The sequence below is a fragment of the Lampetra fluviatilis genome, chromosome 2, assembly GCF_964198595.1.
Source record: "Lampetra fluviatilis chromosome 2, kcLamFluv1.1, whole genome shotgun sequence".
NCBI classification, from domain to species: domain Eukaryota; kingdom Metazoa; phylum Chordata; class Hyperoartia; order Petromyzontiformes; family Petromyzontidae; genus Lampetra; species Lampetra fluviatilis.
Genome location: NC_136276.1, coordinates 33,136,766 through 33,150,435, shown reverse-complemented (window position 1 = coordinate 33,150,435; position 13,670 = coordinate 33,136,766). Strand labels below are relative to the sequence as shown.

Here is a 13,670-nt window from a genome sequence, read left to right as displayed (position 1 = left end):
ACGTACGTCGCACGAAATGCTTTTGCAACTTTGGCGGTTTTGCTAATTGCACCCGGTGTGAAAAAAACACAATTTTCTACGGCAGCCGGCGACGCCGGCGACACGCATCGCGGGCCTCCTGAACGTGCGAGAACTCGCGGCTCGACAGCTCAGCACGCGTCAAATGCCAAGCACGCGCGGGTGCTCGAGCACAAAGACAAAGGATCCCCGTATAGCCTTAACGAGCCGTAGGGGCAAGTGCTGTTAGCGAGCACCCAATGAAGGGCGGAACGGCACACGATGGGGTGGGTGGCCAGCGGCAGCACGCCCGACCGCCTTTGTGGCGATGTTTACACACCGCACCGGGAGGCTGAGTCGACCTAGGGGAGGCCCAGGACCGGTTCAGATAATCGTCACTGGTGTTGGGCGTGAGCGGTAATCAAACCCGGGTCATCAGGTTCGTAGCGCAGCGCGCTAACCGCTACACCACCGCTCACTCACGCACACAAACACGCACACACACACGCACACGCTTTCACACACACACTCTCACACATACACACTGACATATGAAATCACCGTCTCCACCCATTGCCGTCACCACCATGCGCAGTGACTTGCGTACAAAAGTAAACAAAACAGAAAACATTTGCGATGCTGCGCTGAAAGTGGTGCACACTCACAAATAAGCAGGACTTCGAACACGGTCGGCAATAACGTTGCCCGAACTAGACAATTATACACAATAGCTGACGTTTCGGATAATGGACCTTCCCCATAGCAGATAAGGACCATTGCAGTAGCCAACCGTGTTTGTTCTAAATAAAACGAGTTTAAAATCTGGCATTAAAATCGCATAGCTCCAATAGCTTCCTAATATCGGAAGGGAAGAGCGTTCCAGACGGCCGCAGAAGCGCGCCTGAAAGCGCAGCGACGCGGTGACCACCGCCTTTGCTCGATGGCTGAGCCAAAAGCCGCCGCCGCTGCTGCTGCCGCAAGGTTGACCGGAGTTTGCGTGATGGTTTGTGCCATCCTTGTTACCACGACCCTTGGTGGCGTGACTTCAGTGGATCATATTTCTAACTGTGGCCAATCGAAGTGAATTATGTGCCAACTACTTGAAATGAGTGGGCTCATCAAGTCCTTCACTCGTATCGACCATATGAATGCATCGTGACGACTAAAGGTGTTGCTACCTGAGGTGGCATCGATTTCTAATCTGGATCACAATGTGCGTGAACACGTGTCGCCTGACGATCGTGAACACGTGACGTCTCGTCGTGAACACGTGTCGCCTCATCGTGAACACGTGACGTCTCGTCGTGAACACGTGTCACCTCATCGTGAACACGTGACGTCTCGTCGTGAACACGTGTCACCTCATCGTGAACACGTGACGTCTCGTCGTGATCACGTGTCACCTCATCGTGAGCACGTGACGTCTCGTCGTGATCACGTGTCACCTCATCGTGAGCACGTGACGTCTCGTCGTGAACACGTATTAGTTCACGCGTGAACACGTGCACACACGTGTTGCTTCGCACATGAGCACGCGTTGGATCGCGCATGAACACGCATTATCAAGTGCATGAACAAGTGTAGGATTGCACATGAACACGGATGAGCTCTTGCATGAACACGCCTCGTCTCTTGAGTGTATATATCGTGCAGATGACACGTGAACACGTGTTGGTCCATACGTGCCTCCAGCTCATAGATGCCAGCCTGTGCGTGCAGGCAGAGTGATAGTGTGTCTCTCTGGCTGATACGAGCTGCAGTCATTGCGATTACAGTGGCCGGGAGGCTCCTCCCGCCGAGCAGATAGCGTGATCATTCAGTATGTATGTGTATGTAGAGCTGGAGCTATCCAGGGATGAGCTCCGGAAACACCCACCTCTCCCCTACCCCCGCAAATAAAAATATTGCTTGATAAGTTATGGCCCTGTGTATACGACTTTAGCAATTCGCTGCTGGATGGGTTCGGATCGTGTGCGGGATTATTTGACCATACTCCACCACGCTGTTCAGTGCGAGTTGGTGGTCCTGGGGAGCATTGATGTGGCAGCATAGAGGTGCAGTACAACAATGGATTTGGCTGCACCGTCAATCTGCTTCTAGCCCCGAAGCCACACATAACAACGTTGTTTATGCATGGTCCGAGAGCTATCCAGCCTGGAACCGGCTTAGCTTCCGGGGTATGGCGAGGTTTTCTCACGTAGCTATACAAACCCCCACGCAATGTAACCGATATTGGCCAACCATTGATATAAAACTGCTTTTGTGTGTGTTAGTTTGTTGTCCTCCCCTCACACCTCCCATTAGCACGGTTAGCTACGTACGGTGCCAAAGAAGTTCAACATGCATCGATGCCAATGCAAAATAAATAAAATCTCCTTCGAATGACTCAATTGGGATTACACAAATGACAACATTGGCACCACCCCCTCCCTGCTGCAAAAAAACGTGGCAGGATCCCATTGAAAAAGAGTCTTTAATTGGCCAATAACACCTTCATATCTAGAGGATGGCAGAGCTTGGGGAATTGTTGGCGCTGGCTCAACGGATGGCTGCTGTGGTTTCTCCTCCCCACGCCTCTGGATCGTCATCTCGCTCTCTCTCTCGCGCTCTCTCTTCGATGTACGGTGCAGTGCCTCTGGATCGTCATCTCACTCTGTCTCTCTCGCTCTCTCTCGCTCTCGTCCGTGACTGGAGCACGCTCCTATGCCGGGGACGCGCACGGCGTGTTCTTTGAACGGTGGGGGGGCCGGTCAGGCCCTCTGCACCAACACAAACGGTGCACTGACTTTCACATTTTGACCGGTCGACTTTAAGCGGGCGATGTGCGTGACGACGCGGTGCTTGAGTTGCTCGTGGCGGTGTGGCGCACGTGTCGCGGTTTTGCCATGGCGACGTTGCTGTCCTCGATGTTGGTGATCCCGTATCAGAAGCGGCTCCAGAGCTATTGCTGCTGGTAGCAATAAAATTGGTTTAAAAATAGTTGTTTTTACGTATTTACATAGCATAGCAATTACGTTTTTTTTATACCAAAATATGGGGGGGGGGGGCATTTTGAGCATATTTGTTATATTGGGGGGGGGGGTGTGTCCCCCCCCCCCCAATATATATTATAATTACGGCCTTGCACTACATAACATCACAGCGAGCGAGATTCAGAGCCGTTTGTGGGTGATTTGATCAACGGGGGGGTCATGCGCAGCGAGCTGCTGCAGGTGGCGACTGTGAGCCGCTTAACTGCGCATCACCGTCAGTGGGGGTAGCAGCCGGGTCGTGGGGACATCGCACGACGCACCAAACTAAACCTATCAGCTTTAAACAAAAACATATTTCACCAAGGAGTAAGGCCCACTGTTGCTATACAGCTCTTGTTTCACAGAAGCGACCCGGCCCACAATTTGATGGCTCAACGAAGTGTCGGCTCATCGTCGTCGTCGTGTGGAAATGTTTAGCGGCCAAATTCTCTTTGAACGCGTGATGTTGATCCTAAAGGGCGGAGTGAAAAAGCGGAAGACCCGGAGAAAAATCCACGCGACCACGGGGAGAGAGAGAGACGCGCAAACTCCAAATATACAGCTGGCGTCAGGGTCGGGATCCAACACACAACCTCCTGCATACCAGGCGAGAGAGTGAACATCCTCGCCACCGTGGCACACCAACTCACAGATACAACCAGCCGCCACCACGGGCTACGAGGCTGCACAAGCTCGAATTCACGTCTCTGGCCTCGCTATACGCTGTGCAGAAGGGTCATTTCCCCGAAACCTCGCCGATTCTACATGTTAGGTTAACACGTAGGCTTTCGCGACCAATACTATCCATAATGCAGGCTTTTCTTGGGTTAAATCGCGTAAATATGTTAATGTGTCGTTAAACTCGACACAGCAAATTCGTAAGGTTTGTCACGTAAACAGAACGTGCCAATTCGTCACTAGTACAGCAACACCGGTGTGTTGGAGAGCAAAGCCACAACATTTACAATCTGAGTACGACGTTTCGCCAGTGATTACAACCAGCTTCATCAGGCGACAGCCAGATGAAACTAGATGTAACCCAACCGGCAATGGATACCCATTGTCATTTATATTAAATTCATTAATCTCCCCCCACCACTTCGCCCAAGAAGAGCTCACAAATAACGTCATCACATCTACCCCTCTATTTAAGGAACGAAACAGGAGCATTTCTCCACAAATCTGGCTGGCGCCTGATTAAGCTAGTTGTAATCACTGGCGAAACGTCGTACTCGGATTGTACATTTTGTGTATTTGCTCTCCAACACACCGGTGATGCTGTACTCGTGACGAATTGGCACGTTCTGTTGACGTAACAAACCTTACTGATCGGCTGTGTCGCGTGGTGGCGGGTTTCACGACACATTTATATATTTACTCCCACCCCCCCCCCCCCCCCACAAAAAAAACCTGTAGTATTCAATAAGTTGTTTTCCTTTTAAGGCCACGCAGTGTTATTGACGAGATGTGTACCAGGGTAGACGCATCGGATGGCGTGCGTAACGGTCAATGGCTCTTTAAGATTCGTGTCGGTTTGTGATTGCTATGGGTGTAACCCCTCTCCAGACCACTAGTGGCCGCTACACTCATCGCAGTGCATTCAAACGAGTATACAATCGTCGTTTCATCGAATTGTGAGGTTGTTCCGAGTGAAGTCACACAAATACAAAGATCCCCCGTAGAGCCGACACAGACTGCTGGGGCAAGTGCTGGTAGCGATCACCCATGAACGGCACACGAAGGGGTGGGTGGGCCAGCACACCGCCCGGGTTCTTCTTCGTCTTCCTCGTGGCGCTGTTTACACATCGCACCAGGTACTAATTTCAGGCTGAGTCGACCTAGGAGATGCCCAGGACCGGTTCGAATAATCTCGAATGGTGTTGGCCCGAGAGCGGGGATCGAACTCTGGTGGCCGGGTTCGTAGTGCAGCGCGCTAACCGCTACCACTACCACCGCCACCACCGCCACACGCACCACACGGCACTCGAACAATAACCTTTGGTTCTCTGACAAATAAACAGGCGCACTCGTTTAGGCAGTAATTCACTTCGCTCACCCCACTGCTTCACACATTTAAACGAGTGGCTATAAACACGTGTAACGAGAGTCAATGTTTGTTTCGCACTGCATCAATCTGTCCGCGGGGCAGGCAGAGAGCCCCTTTTTCCTGCAGTGTATGTGTGTAACAAAAAGGCAGCAGACATCCAACTGGCTGCGGCCGTGCTGATGAAGCTCAGAGGTTGTCTAAACCGACCCCAGGGGCTTTGGTGGTTCAGAAGGCCCCGAAAAATTGGCCGATGAACTACGACGTTCAGCTCTCTTTGTTGGCGATGGTTGCGATGGCAGAGCCCTTTTGTTGTCGTCACGTGCTGCAAAAGCACACGCACGCGGACGGCGCTTTGTCTCGATCCACTGCTGGATGAGTGCCCGACCAAGCGCCTTCGCGGGGTCTCGAGGATTGATTTTGAGAGAAGTCCCCGCCGGTTTTCTCCCCGGTAAATTTCCCAGTTTCCTGCCATGTGAAAAAAAAGTCAAGCGCTCTTTAACATTAAATTTTACGTAAAAGTTTGCATTCAATTTTACGAAACATTCCAAGGTGACGCACGAACCTCCTAAAAAAAAGGAAGTCTTGAGCCTTCGGTGAGTCTTCCTCCTGGGTAAATCATTGCCATCAATTGGTTTGGTTTATAATCGACACAACACGTGGGCCCCTCTCGTTCACGTGCGTGTGTGGGGGGCGTCATACGAAGTGCCGATGAGAGAGGAGGGGGGGTATAGGAGGGAGCCTTGTTTTTGTGATGGCACGTGGGTACACACAGAGGTGCCCCGCACCTGAGTTGGCCACCTGGTTCGGCCACCAGCCTGAAGCAAAGTCCGTCGTGGGGCAACGGCGAGACACTGGGAACGGTGCCCCAAAACGACCTCCTGCAGACCCGAGACGTCTGCTTGACCGTGCCACATCATTAGCGGCCATGCCCAATTAAATCACCGACCTTGCCCCCACCACGCAATACGGATTTACGGGATTTGCATTCATACGGCGAAGCTTAAATGCCTCGGCAAACTCAAGGGGCCCTTACATAACCTCTTGCCGTGACCGTTCAGTTGGCCTGTGGGCAGCCTAGCCAAGGGGGGACCCGACCACAAGTGGGCAGCTGTCCCTGTGCGGCGCACACAGACCGTGGCTCCATGGGTATATCCCAGCACGCGGCCACCATGCACCACTTGCGCAGTGAGCATGCCCAACCACGCGATGACTATGTCCCCATCAAGGTGACCCGTCACCTCAGCGACAGGGTGACCACACCTGCACGCGCGCCCGTACGCCTCACGCGCGTGAAACCTGACCCCTCCGGCATGGACGGGGTGGGGACCCCGTCCATTTCGCCAAGAGCCTCTGCGTCGCACGAGAACTCTCCCCGCCTCTCCCACCACAACCACCGCAACCACCCCCCCCCCACCGAAAATTGAACGTGGATCAGTCTGGAGTCCCACCGGCTCCCGCGAGACGGTGGGTGGTGGGGGGGGGGAGAGCCAGATGATGGAGGGCACCCCCCCCCTCACCTCGCCTCATCCTCCACTTCCCCACGCCAAATATCTGCGCGACTGCCCAGGGAGCTCCACATCGGCAAGCCGAGGCGGGGTTGCTACGCGTGATGATGGAACGCGCCCTGTCCGTGCCGTCTCGCCACGTCTCTGACCTCCACCCCCTCCGCGTCGTCTCGCGTCGTCTCGCGTCGCCTCGTTGTTGTCCGCCGAGAGTGAAAATGTCTTTCGTGTCACGTTGGCCAAAAATAGCCGCCGATGGTCTTTTCACGCCAAATTGCCGAGAAAGAATGATTTGACGCGCAAGCCACCCCGACCACTGCAGCTACACTACGTCAGGTTGTGACATCAAACCACTCGCCCCCCCCCTGCCCCCCCCCCCCATGGCTTTGTCTAATTCGAGACGAGCGCCACAAATTGAGTAATTGAGCTCGACACGAGCTGCGCGTCGCCGCTCAAGAGTTCCTTTCTTCATTTCGCATTGAAATCTGTTTCTTTTTTCCTGCCTCAAAAAATCTCTCCCCCCTCCCCAACTGCTCCCGTCTCCACCCACAAAAGCAGGGAGATGGAGGTGGGGGGGGGGGGGGGGTTGGTGGGGGGGGGGTTGGTGGGGGGGGTTAGTGGGGAGGTGGGTGGGGGGGGGTCGGTGGGGGGGTTGGTGGGGGATACGGGGAAATGTTTTTTCCGGATCTCAGCCCCGTACGTCTCCGGCTGAAATCAATCCCTTGGTCGTGGTGGTTTGGCGACATGAACATCGCTTTCCTTTTATGGATCTGCGTTTTTCTTCTTGGGGGAAGGGGGTAGGCAAATGGGGGGGGGGGGGGCAATGGTTTAGTTTCAAATGCACCTCCGATATAGCGCGGTTGGCTACGTACACTGCGTAAGAAGTCCAACGTGCACACATGCATGGGTCAAAAGACGCACACTCGTCATCAGCATCAGGCTCCCTGGACAAAGACTTCCATACGCGACGTTGACCATACTTCACCGCGCCCCGCGCACGTACATGCGTCTTTTAGTCGATCCCACTCTGTAACGCGGCGAAAGCCCACAGTGGGGGACAGCACGGTCGAGCCTTCAACTGCACGTGCGGCTTTGCCATCCCCACGCACTCCGCTTCTTTCAAAGTCTTCTCCCAAGCACCCAGGGGTGTTGGGAGCCGTGCAAAATCTCTGCGTGATCCACCGACATCCCCCCCTCCTCCTCCTCCCCACTTCGCTTTGACCAACACTCGGCGACCGTTCAAAGTAGTGGCCACTGTGGCTAATACGAACGATGCGTGTGTGTGGGGGGGGGGGGCTATACCCAGACGCCCCCCCGCTCCTCCTTAACCCACCCACCCACCCCCACACGATTGGAATGCGCGGGTTTTGCATAATGGCTCAAGTGCGCACGTATGGGAGGAGGAGGCGGCGGTGCGTCCGCGAGCCCGCGAGTTGCATTCCTGCCCGATGTGACACAGCCCCCCGCCGCCTCCAACCCCCTCCGCGCCGAGCCCGTGGCCTCTTATAAAAGCGTCCGTCCTCCCCGGGGCTCGCAGATCCTCGTTACGCACCCGACAGAGCCGGGGCTTCGAGTGCAAAAGCCCAAAACAAAAAAACGCAAAACAACCGCCCAACCCTCCGCCGAACTAAAAACCCAGAGAGTCGCTTTGCAGTGAGCGCCGCTCGTCCTCGACTCGCCTCCTCGCCTCCTCGGGCGCACATCACCAACCGCGTGCTCACGCAACGACGAACGCGCTCCCCCTTCTCGCCATGGATGTCCTGCTCAGTCTGCTGCTCGTCATCTCGCTCGCCCAGGCGCTGCCTGCTGCTCAAGGTGAGCATCGCTTACCCTGCAGACGCACATCGCCACTGATGTTGCTGCTGCTTCGATGGTAGTGGGGGGGGGGGCGGGTTGGGAGATAGGGGGGCACCCCGGCGAATTTGAAGAAAAAATTCGCGAAGCAAAAAAAAAGACAGGCGACGTTTCGGGCAACGGACCTTCTAATTGTAGCGTTGGCGAACGATGTTGTTGAGCTTGTTATTTGCACGTTGGGAACGGCTTCTTTGGGAGCTTTGATCGATCATATTTATTTTGACGCCGAAACTCGCGGTGCTGCCGACGCGCTGCGGGTTTTGCGCGCGTTCACTCCGCTGCTCGTGGGAGATAATTCACGTGGGGGATGCAATTCCCCAACGCTGTAAACAATTGGCTCTTATCTGGCGCAAGCGGCAATAAACGCCATGCAAATCGCACGTTCAACTTCGTCGCCGACTTTTGGACCCCAATCGAAGCCGCGTCCGTGGCGGAAGGAGTTCATTGGGGTTTTTTTGTTGTTTTTGTATGACTCCAGAAGCCGCGCTGATTCTCACTCAACACTCTCACACAGACTCACACACTCAGAGACTCGCACACTCACACACGCACAGACTCACACAGACACGCGCACTCACACACACTCTCACACAGACTCACACAGACACGCGCACTCACACACACACACACTCTCACACAGACACGGGCTCTCACAGACGCGCACACCCACACGCACTCTCACACAGACTCACACAGACACGCACACTCACATACTCTCACGCAGACTCACACAGACACGCGCACTCACATACTCTCACACAGACTCGCGCACCCACACATACACACGCTCAAACAGACTCACACAGACACGCGCACTCACACACGCTCACACATACTCACACACAGACTCGCGCACCCCTTGCAGACTCACTCATCCTCACCCGTGCGGCGCTCTGCTCATGTCCACACAGACGGTGCAATCGGCGCCGAACTGGGGACCCCAGACATCGCAGACCCCGCGATGCCGAGCTCTTCCCGGGTCGCCTCGGTGGCTCCCGTTGTGCATCGCCGGCAGAAGCGCTGCTCCTGTTCCTCCTACATGGACAAGGAGTGCATCTACTTCTGCCACCTGGACATCATCTGGATTAACACCCCCGAGTGAGTCCCACGGAACTCGCCATCCTCGCGTGCCTCTTGCAGCCGATTCCGCGACTCGGAACGAGTGGAGGGGGGGGATCGGGGAGGCAGGGACGATGGGGTGCGTAGAAGGTTAGCGAGGTTGCTTCGAAGATCTGGCTGCATAGAAACGCGCTGCTTCCTCCTTTCCTATCGGCACCCTAAGGTCCTAAACCGGCCCGCAGGTTGTGTATACAGCCGGGAGTTTGTCTACGATAAGGGTTATTGTGATCGCACCGAGGTACCAGCAGCGCTGCGGGTTTCACGGGCGAATGCGCTCACCTGCCAGTGACTGTCGGCTCTCCCCCCCGACTGTCCTTCCTCCTTCCCCTCTTGTGCCTCCGAGGAGAGTTCTAACCCGTCTCGCCTTCTCTCTCCCTTCGCTGGTTGCCCTCGCAGGAAGGTGGTGCCCTACGGTCTGGCCACGTCTCACCGCGCCAAGCGCGGCGCGCCCGCACAGGGCTCGCCGCGCGTTCGGACGCGGGGCAAGCGGTGCGCGTGCGCGGCGCACGGGCGAGACGACAGCAAGTGCGCAACCTTCTGCGCCGGCGACGCGGCTCCGCCAGCTCCCAGGTGAGGAGACGGAGAAGAGCGAGCGAGCGATGAGAGAAAGGGTGGAGGAGGAGGTGGGGGGGGTAGTTGTGTAGCGGTAAGCGCGCTGCGCTACGAACGCGGCGACCCGAGTTCGGTAGTCCGCTCGCGGCCAACACGAGAGACAATTATCTGAACCGGTCCTGGGCCGACTCAGTCTCAAATGAGTACCTGGTGCGATGTGTAAATATCGCCGCTGAGGAGACAAAGGCGGCCGGGCCTGGTGCTGTGCCAGTCTTCATAGGTGCTCGCTAACAGCACTTGCCCCGACAATCTGTTGAAGGCTATACGGGGGATCTTTGTCTTTTGAGGGCGTGAGAGAAACGGGAGAGCGCGCACGCATCACGCACACCACGGAGCCGCGTGTCCCCTACCCGCATCGCAGAGTTTGACCCGCGTGCGCGCCCTTCTCTCTCTCTGTCTGCCTGCACCACCACAGGAGCTCGGAGCCAGCGCGCCTCCACCGCGTCCTTCAACGGCTTCTCGAGGCCACTCGCCGCGGACGCCTGACCGGGCCGGACGGCCCTGCCGCGGACTGCACCACCACCGTGTGTCAGCGATGATGGCCGTGAGGACGCGTGCGGCGGAGAGAAAGAGATCGAGCCGAGAGAGCGAATGCCACGAAACCGCGGCCAAGGAAGAAGCAGCGCGCTTTGTCCGCGGAGCGGAGATATCCCCCCCCTTACTCCCCCTCGAGTCGTTCCCCTCTTTGCGGGACTCGGGGTGGTGGGAGGCAGGGGCAAGGAGCGGCCGAGGAGGAGACGGAGCGCAGAGCGCGACTCTCTCAAGGCCCCGAAGCCACGGCCGAGCCGAAGATTCGACAGGGGAGGAACACTGGAAGCGCGTGGAGGGGGCGCTGAAAGACTGAACGCAACGGGGAGGGAAAGAGCGAGGATTCTGCTGCGAGGAGATTGCAAAAGGGGGAGGGCGAGAGACGAGTGACTGGAGCGATGAGACTGCAGTGGGGAAGCGAGAGCGGGGAAGAGAATGCAACGGAGTTGCTGGAACAGAGAGAAGAGGAACTCTTTACGACGTTGGTGACGCCTCGCCGGCGCTCGGATTATTTCGTCGGTCGCTCTCATCTCAAATTAAAACTTCGAGCGAAACGACGAGGACACGGTGGCCTGCCGTGGCCACATCATCATCACCACCACCACCTCCTCCTCCTCCATCACCACTACTACCATCGCCATCATCACCATCATCTGACGAAGCTCCACCGGCACGCGCCACACACCGTGTGTCCCGATGGGTGGCAGCGATGACGTATATTGATGAATCGATTATTATAAATCGAGTGCTGCGTAGATGTATTGTAACTCACGATTATTCGCGTAAAAAAAAACTCTCTCGAGCACCTATCATCTCAATTAAGATTGTCGTCGGCTGGAATTGTACAGTATTATGCGCGCGCGTGTGTGCGCGTGTGCGCGCGCGTGCGTGCGTGTGCGCGCGTCTGTGTGCCCGTATTTATTTTTTACTGAAGATGCCACTTACGTGAGTTTTGTAAGAAGCAACCGGCGGCTATTGCAGTTGCAGAGTTGAGTAGCACAGAGCACGTGTGTCGGCGTGCGTGTGTCAGCGATGTTATTTATTGTTGTTTTTATTCGGTAACGTATGTCAGTGTAAAAAACAAACATTAACTGATTCGGACCGCTGTTTACTTTTTTTTGTTATAGACAAATCGCATTTGCACACTGCTGTAATTATATATTAATTAAGTTATTGCTATTGTGATGAATGTAATTAAAGTTAATTGGTGACCTTTATCTGCACCTGTGCGTGTGATTCACCTGCGTGAGTGTCGCCACGCCCTGGACTTGATGACGCGTTCTCGTCCCACACCCACTAATTCTTTGGCAATCTAATTTTCACAGAATCATCATCATCACTGCTGGATGAAGAACTCATCACCACGTCATCGCGATCCCTCTTATTTCCCGTAATGCCAAAACCCAATCTCACTCCCTCCGATTAGCACGGTTGGCGACGTACGGTGTGAAAGAAGTCCAACATGCATGCACACTCACGACTTCCACATTTCCGTTTTGCATTGGGTTCCTCACTCGACCCCTATCCGGTCTCTCTGTGTGTCGTGAAGAAGAGCCTTTGCCCGAAACGTCACCAATGAAATACTTTAGTTTATTTTTTCATGACCACAGTATAATTGACGAATGCGTTCCATTTTATTGCTCTTCTCACACTGAGTGTGTGACACGGGCGCCACGGTGGCTAGGAGATGTTAACTACCTCGCCTGGTCTACAGGAGGTCGTGGGTTCGATCGCGACCCTGCCGCCTGCTGTATATTTGGAGTTTGCGTGTCTCTCCCCGTGGTCGCGTGGATTTTTTCCGGGTCCTCCGGTTTTCCCCTCCACGTTTACTAAACAGGCTTTTACAGTCTTTGGCTGTTCTACATTTTCACGTAAAAAGCCACTTCGTTGAGCCATCATTCGTGGCCAGGTCGCTACTGAAAAAATAGAGCTACGTGGCTCAGTGGGCTTTTATCTGGTAAAATAAAAAATAAATAGTTTTCGTTTGTAGTTTTTGTAGTGTCGCGCGTGGAACAGCTCTGGGGACAGCACGTGGGTCACGGCACGTGGGTCACGGCACGTGGGTCACGGCACGTGGGTGACTGCAAGTGAGTGACTGCAAGTGAGTGACTGCACGGCGTCAGTGGTGAATAGGGCGGGTACGGCGGCGAGTTTCCAATCGGTGCAGTCTCGGCTCCGTGCAGGGTGTTGTAACAAATCAGCGGATGTGCAAATTTGAGAAATTAATTGGTGCTGCTGCTGCTGCTGCGTTGGCAGTTGTGTACAAGCACGATGAATAACAAAAAGTAAACTCGACACACATTTAAATGAAAAAAGCATAGAATAGATGACGTTTCGGGTAATGACCCTTCTTCAAAGCACATAGAGAGGGCCAGAGAGGCAGAGTGGATAAGAGTTGGAGATGGCACTTTATATACCATGGGGCCTGATCAGAATTCAATTGAAAATTTTTGTAATTGACAGGCTTTTCATTTTATTTTTTACATAATATGCACTTCGTGATGATGCATTCCTGGATTAAAGTCTCATTTCACAAGAACATGACAATTATGACCACACACGTCCGTCATACATACTCTCGTTCCTTTATCACCACACGATGTCATTCATGACGATCATGAGCCATGATCGGTCCGCTGGTGGACGATTCTCTCTCTAAGCAGTCGTCATCTCTCACCGTCATGCGATGCAACAATCCATCTTGATCGGGTCGGCAAACAAAATAACAATAAGAGACTTTTTTTTATTTCCGATTTCGGTAAAACAAGAAAAAAACCCCTCAATATTTCAAGAGCCGCAATGGGCGTGGTGAATACGAGACGGCGGGTAGCTAATCAATAACGGTCACGAATCGGCCCTTAAAGAGCCGCATGCTGCTCTGGAGCCGCAGGTTGTCGACTCCTGCCCATGGTAAACTGGGCTCCCATGGTAAACTGGGCTCCCATGGTAAACTGGGCTCCCATGGTAAACTGGGCTCCCATGGTAAATTGAATTCCCATA

The 13,670-nt window shown here is 54.5% G+C and overlaps 1 protein-coding gene across 1 annotated transcript; it reads left to right on the top strand.

Annotated features, from left to right (window-relative positions):
- The first annotated feature begins 8,060 nt into the window (after positions 1-8,060).
- On the top strand, positions 8,061-11,887 carry LOC144938514 (endothelin-1-like). The gene is made up of 4 exons (XM_078866401.1): positions 8,061-8,372; positions 9,323-9,509; positions 9,927-10,100; positions 10,558-11,887. Exons 1-4 carry the CDS (start codon positions 8,309-8,311, stop codon positions 10,679-10,681), a joined length of 549 nt encoding a protein of 182 aa, XP_078722527.1. The 5' UTR covers positions 8,061-8,308; the 3' UTR covers positions 10,682-11,887.
- Positions 11,888-13,670: the final 1,783 nt, after the last annotated feature.

Bases quoted from the DNA above. Each gene is read 5' to 3' on its own strand.
- LOC144938514 (XM_078866401.1), top strand. From the start codon at position 8,309: ATGGATGTCCTGCTCAGTCTGCTGCTCGTCATCTCGCTCGCCCAGGCG. The intron at 8,373-9,322 runs GTGAGCATCGCT...ATGTCCACACAG, and splicing joins GGCGCTGCCTGCTGCTCAAG to ACGGTGCAATCGGCGCCGAA. The intron at 9,510-9,926 runs GTGAGTCCCACG...TTGCCCTCGCAG, and splicing joins ATCTGGATTAACACCCCCGA to GAAGGTGGTGCCCTACGGTC.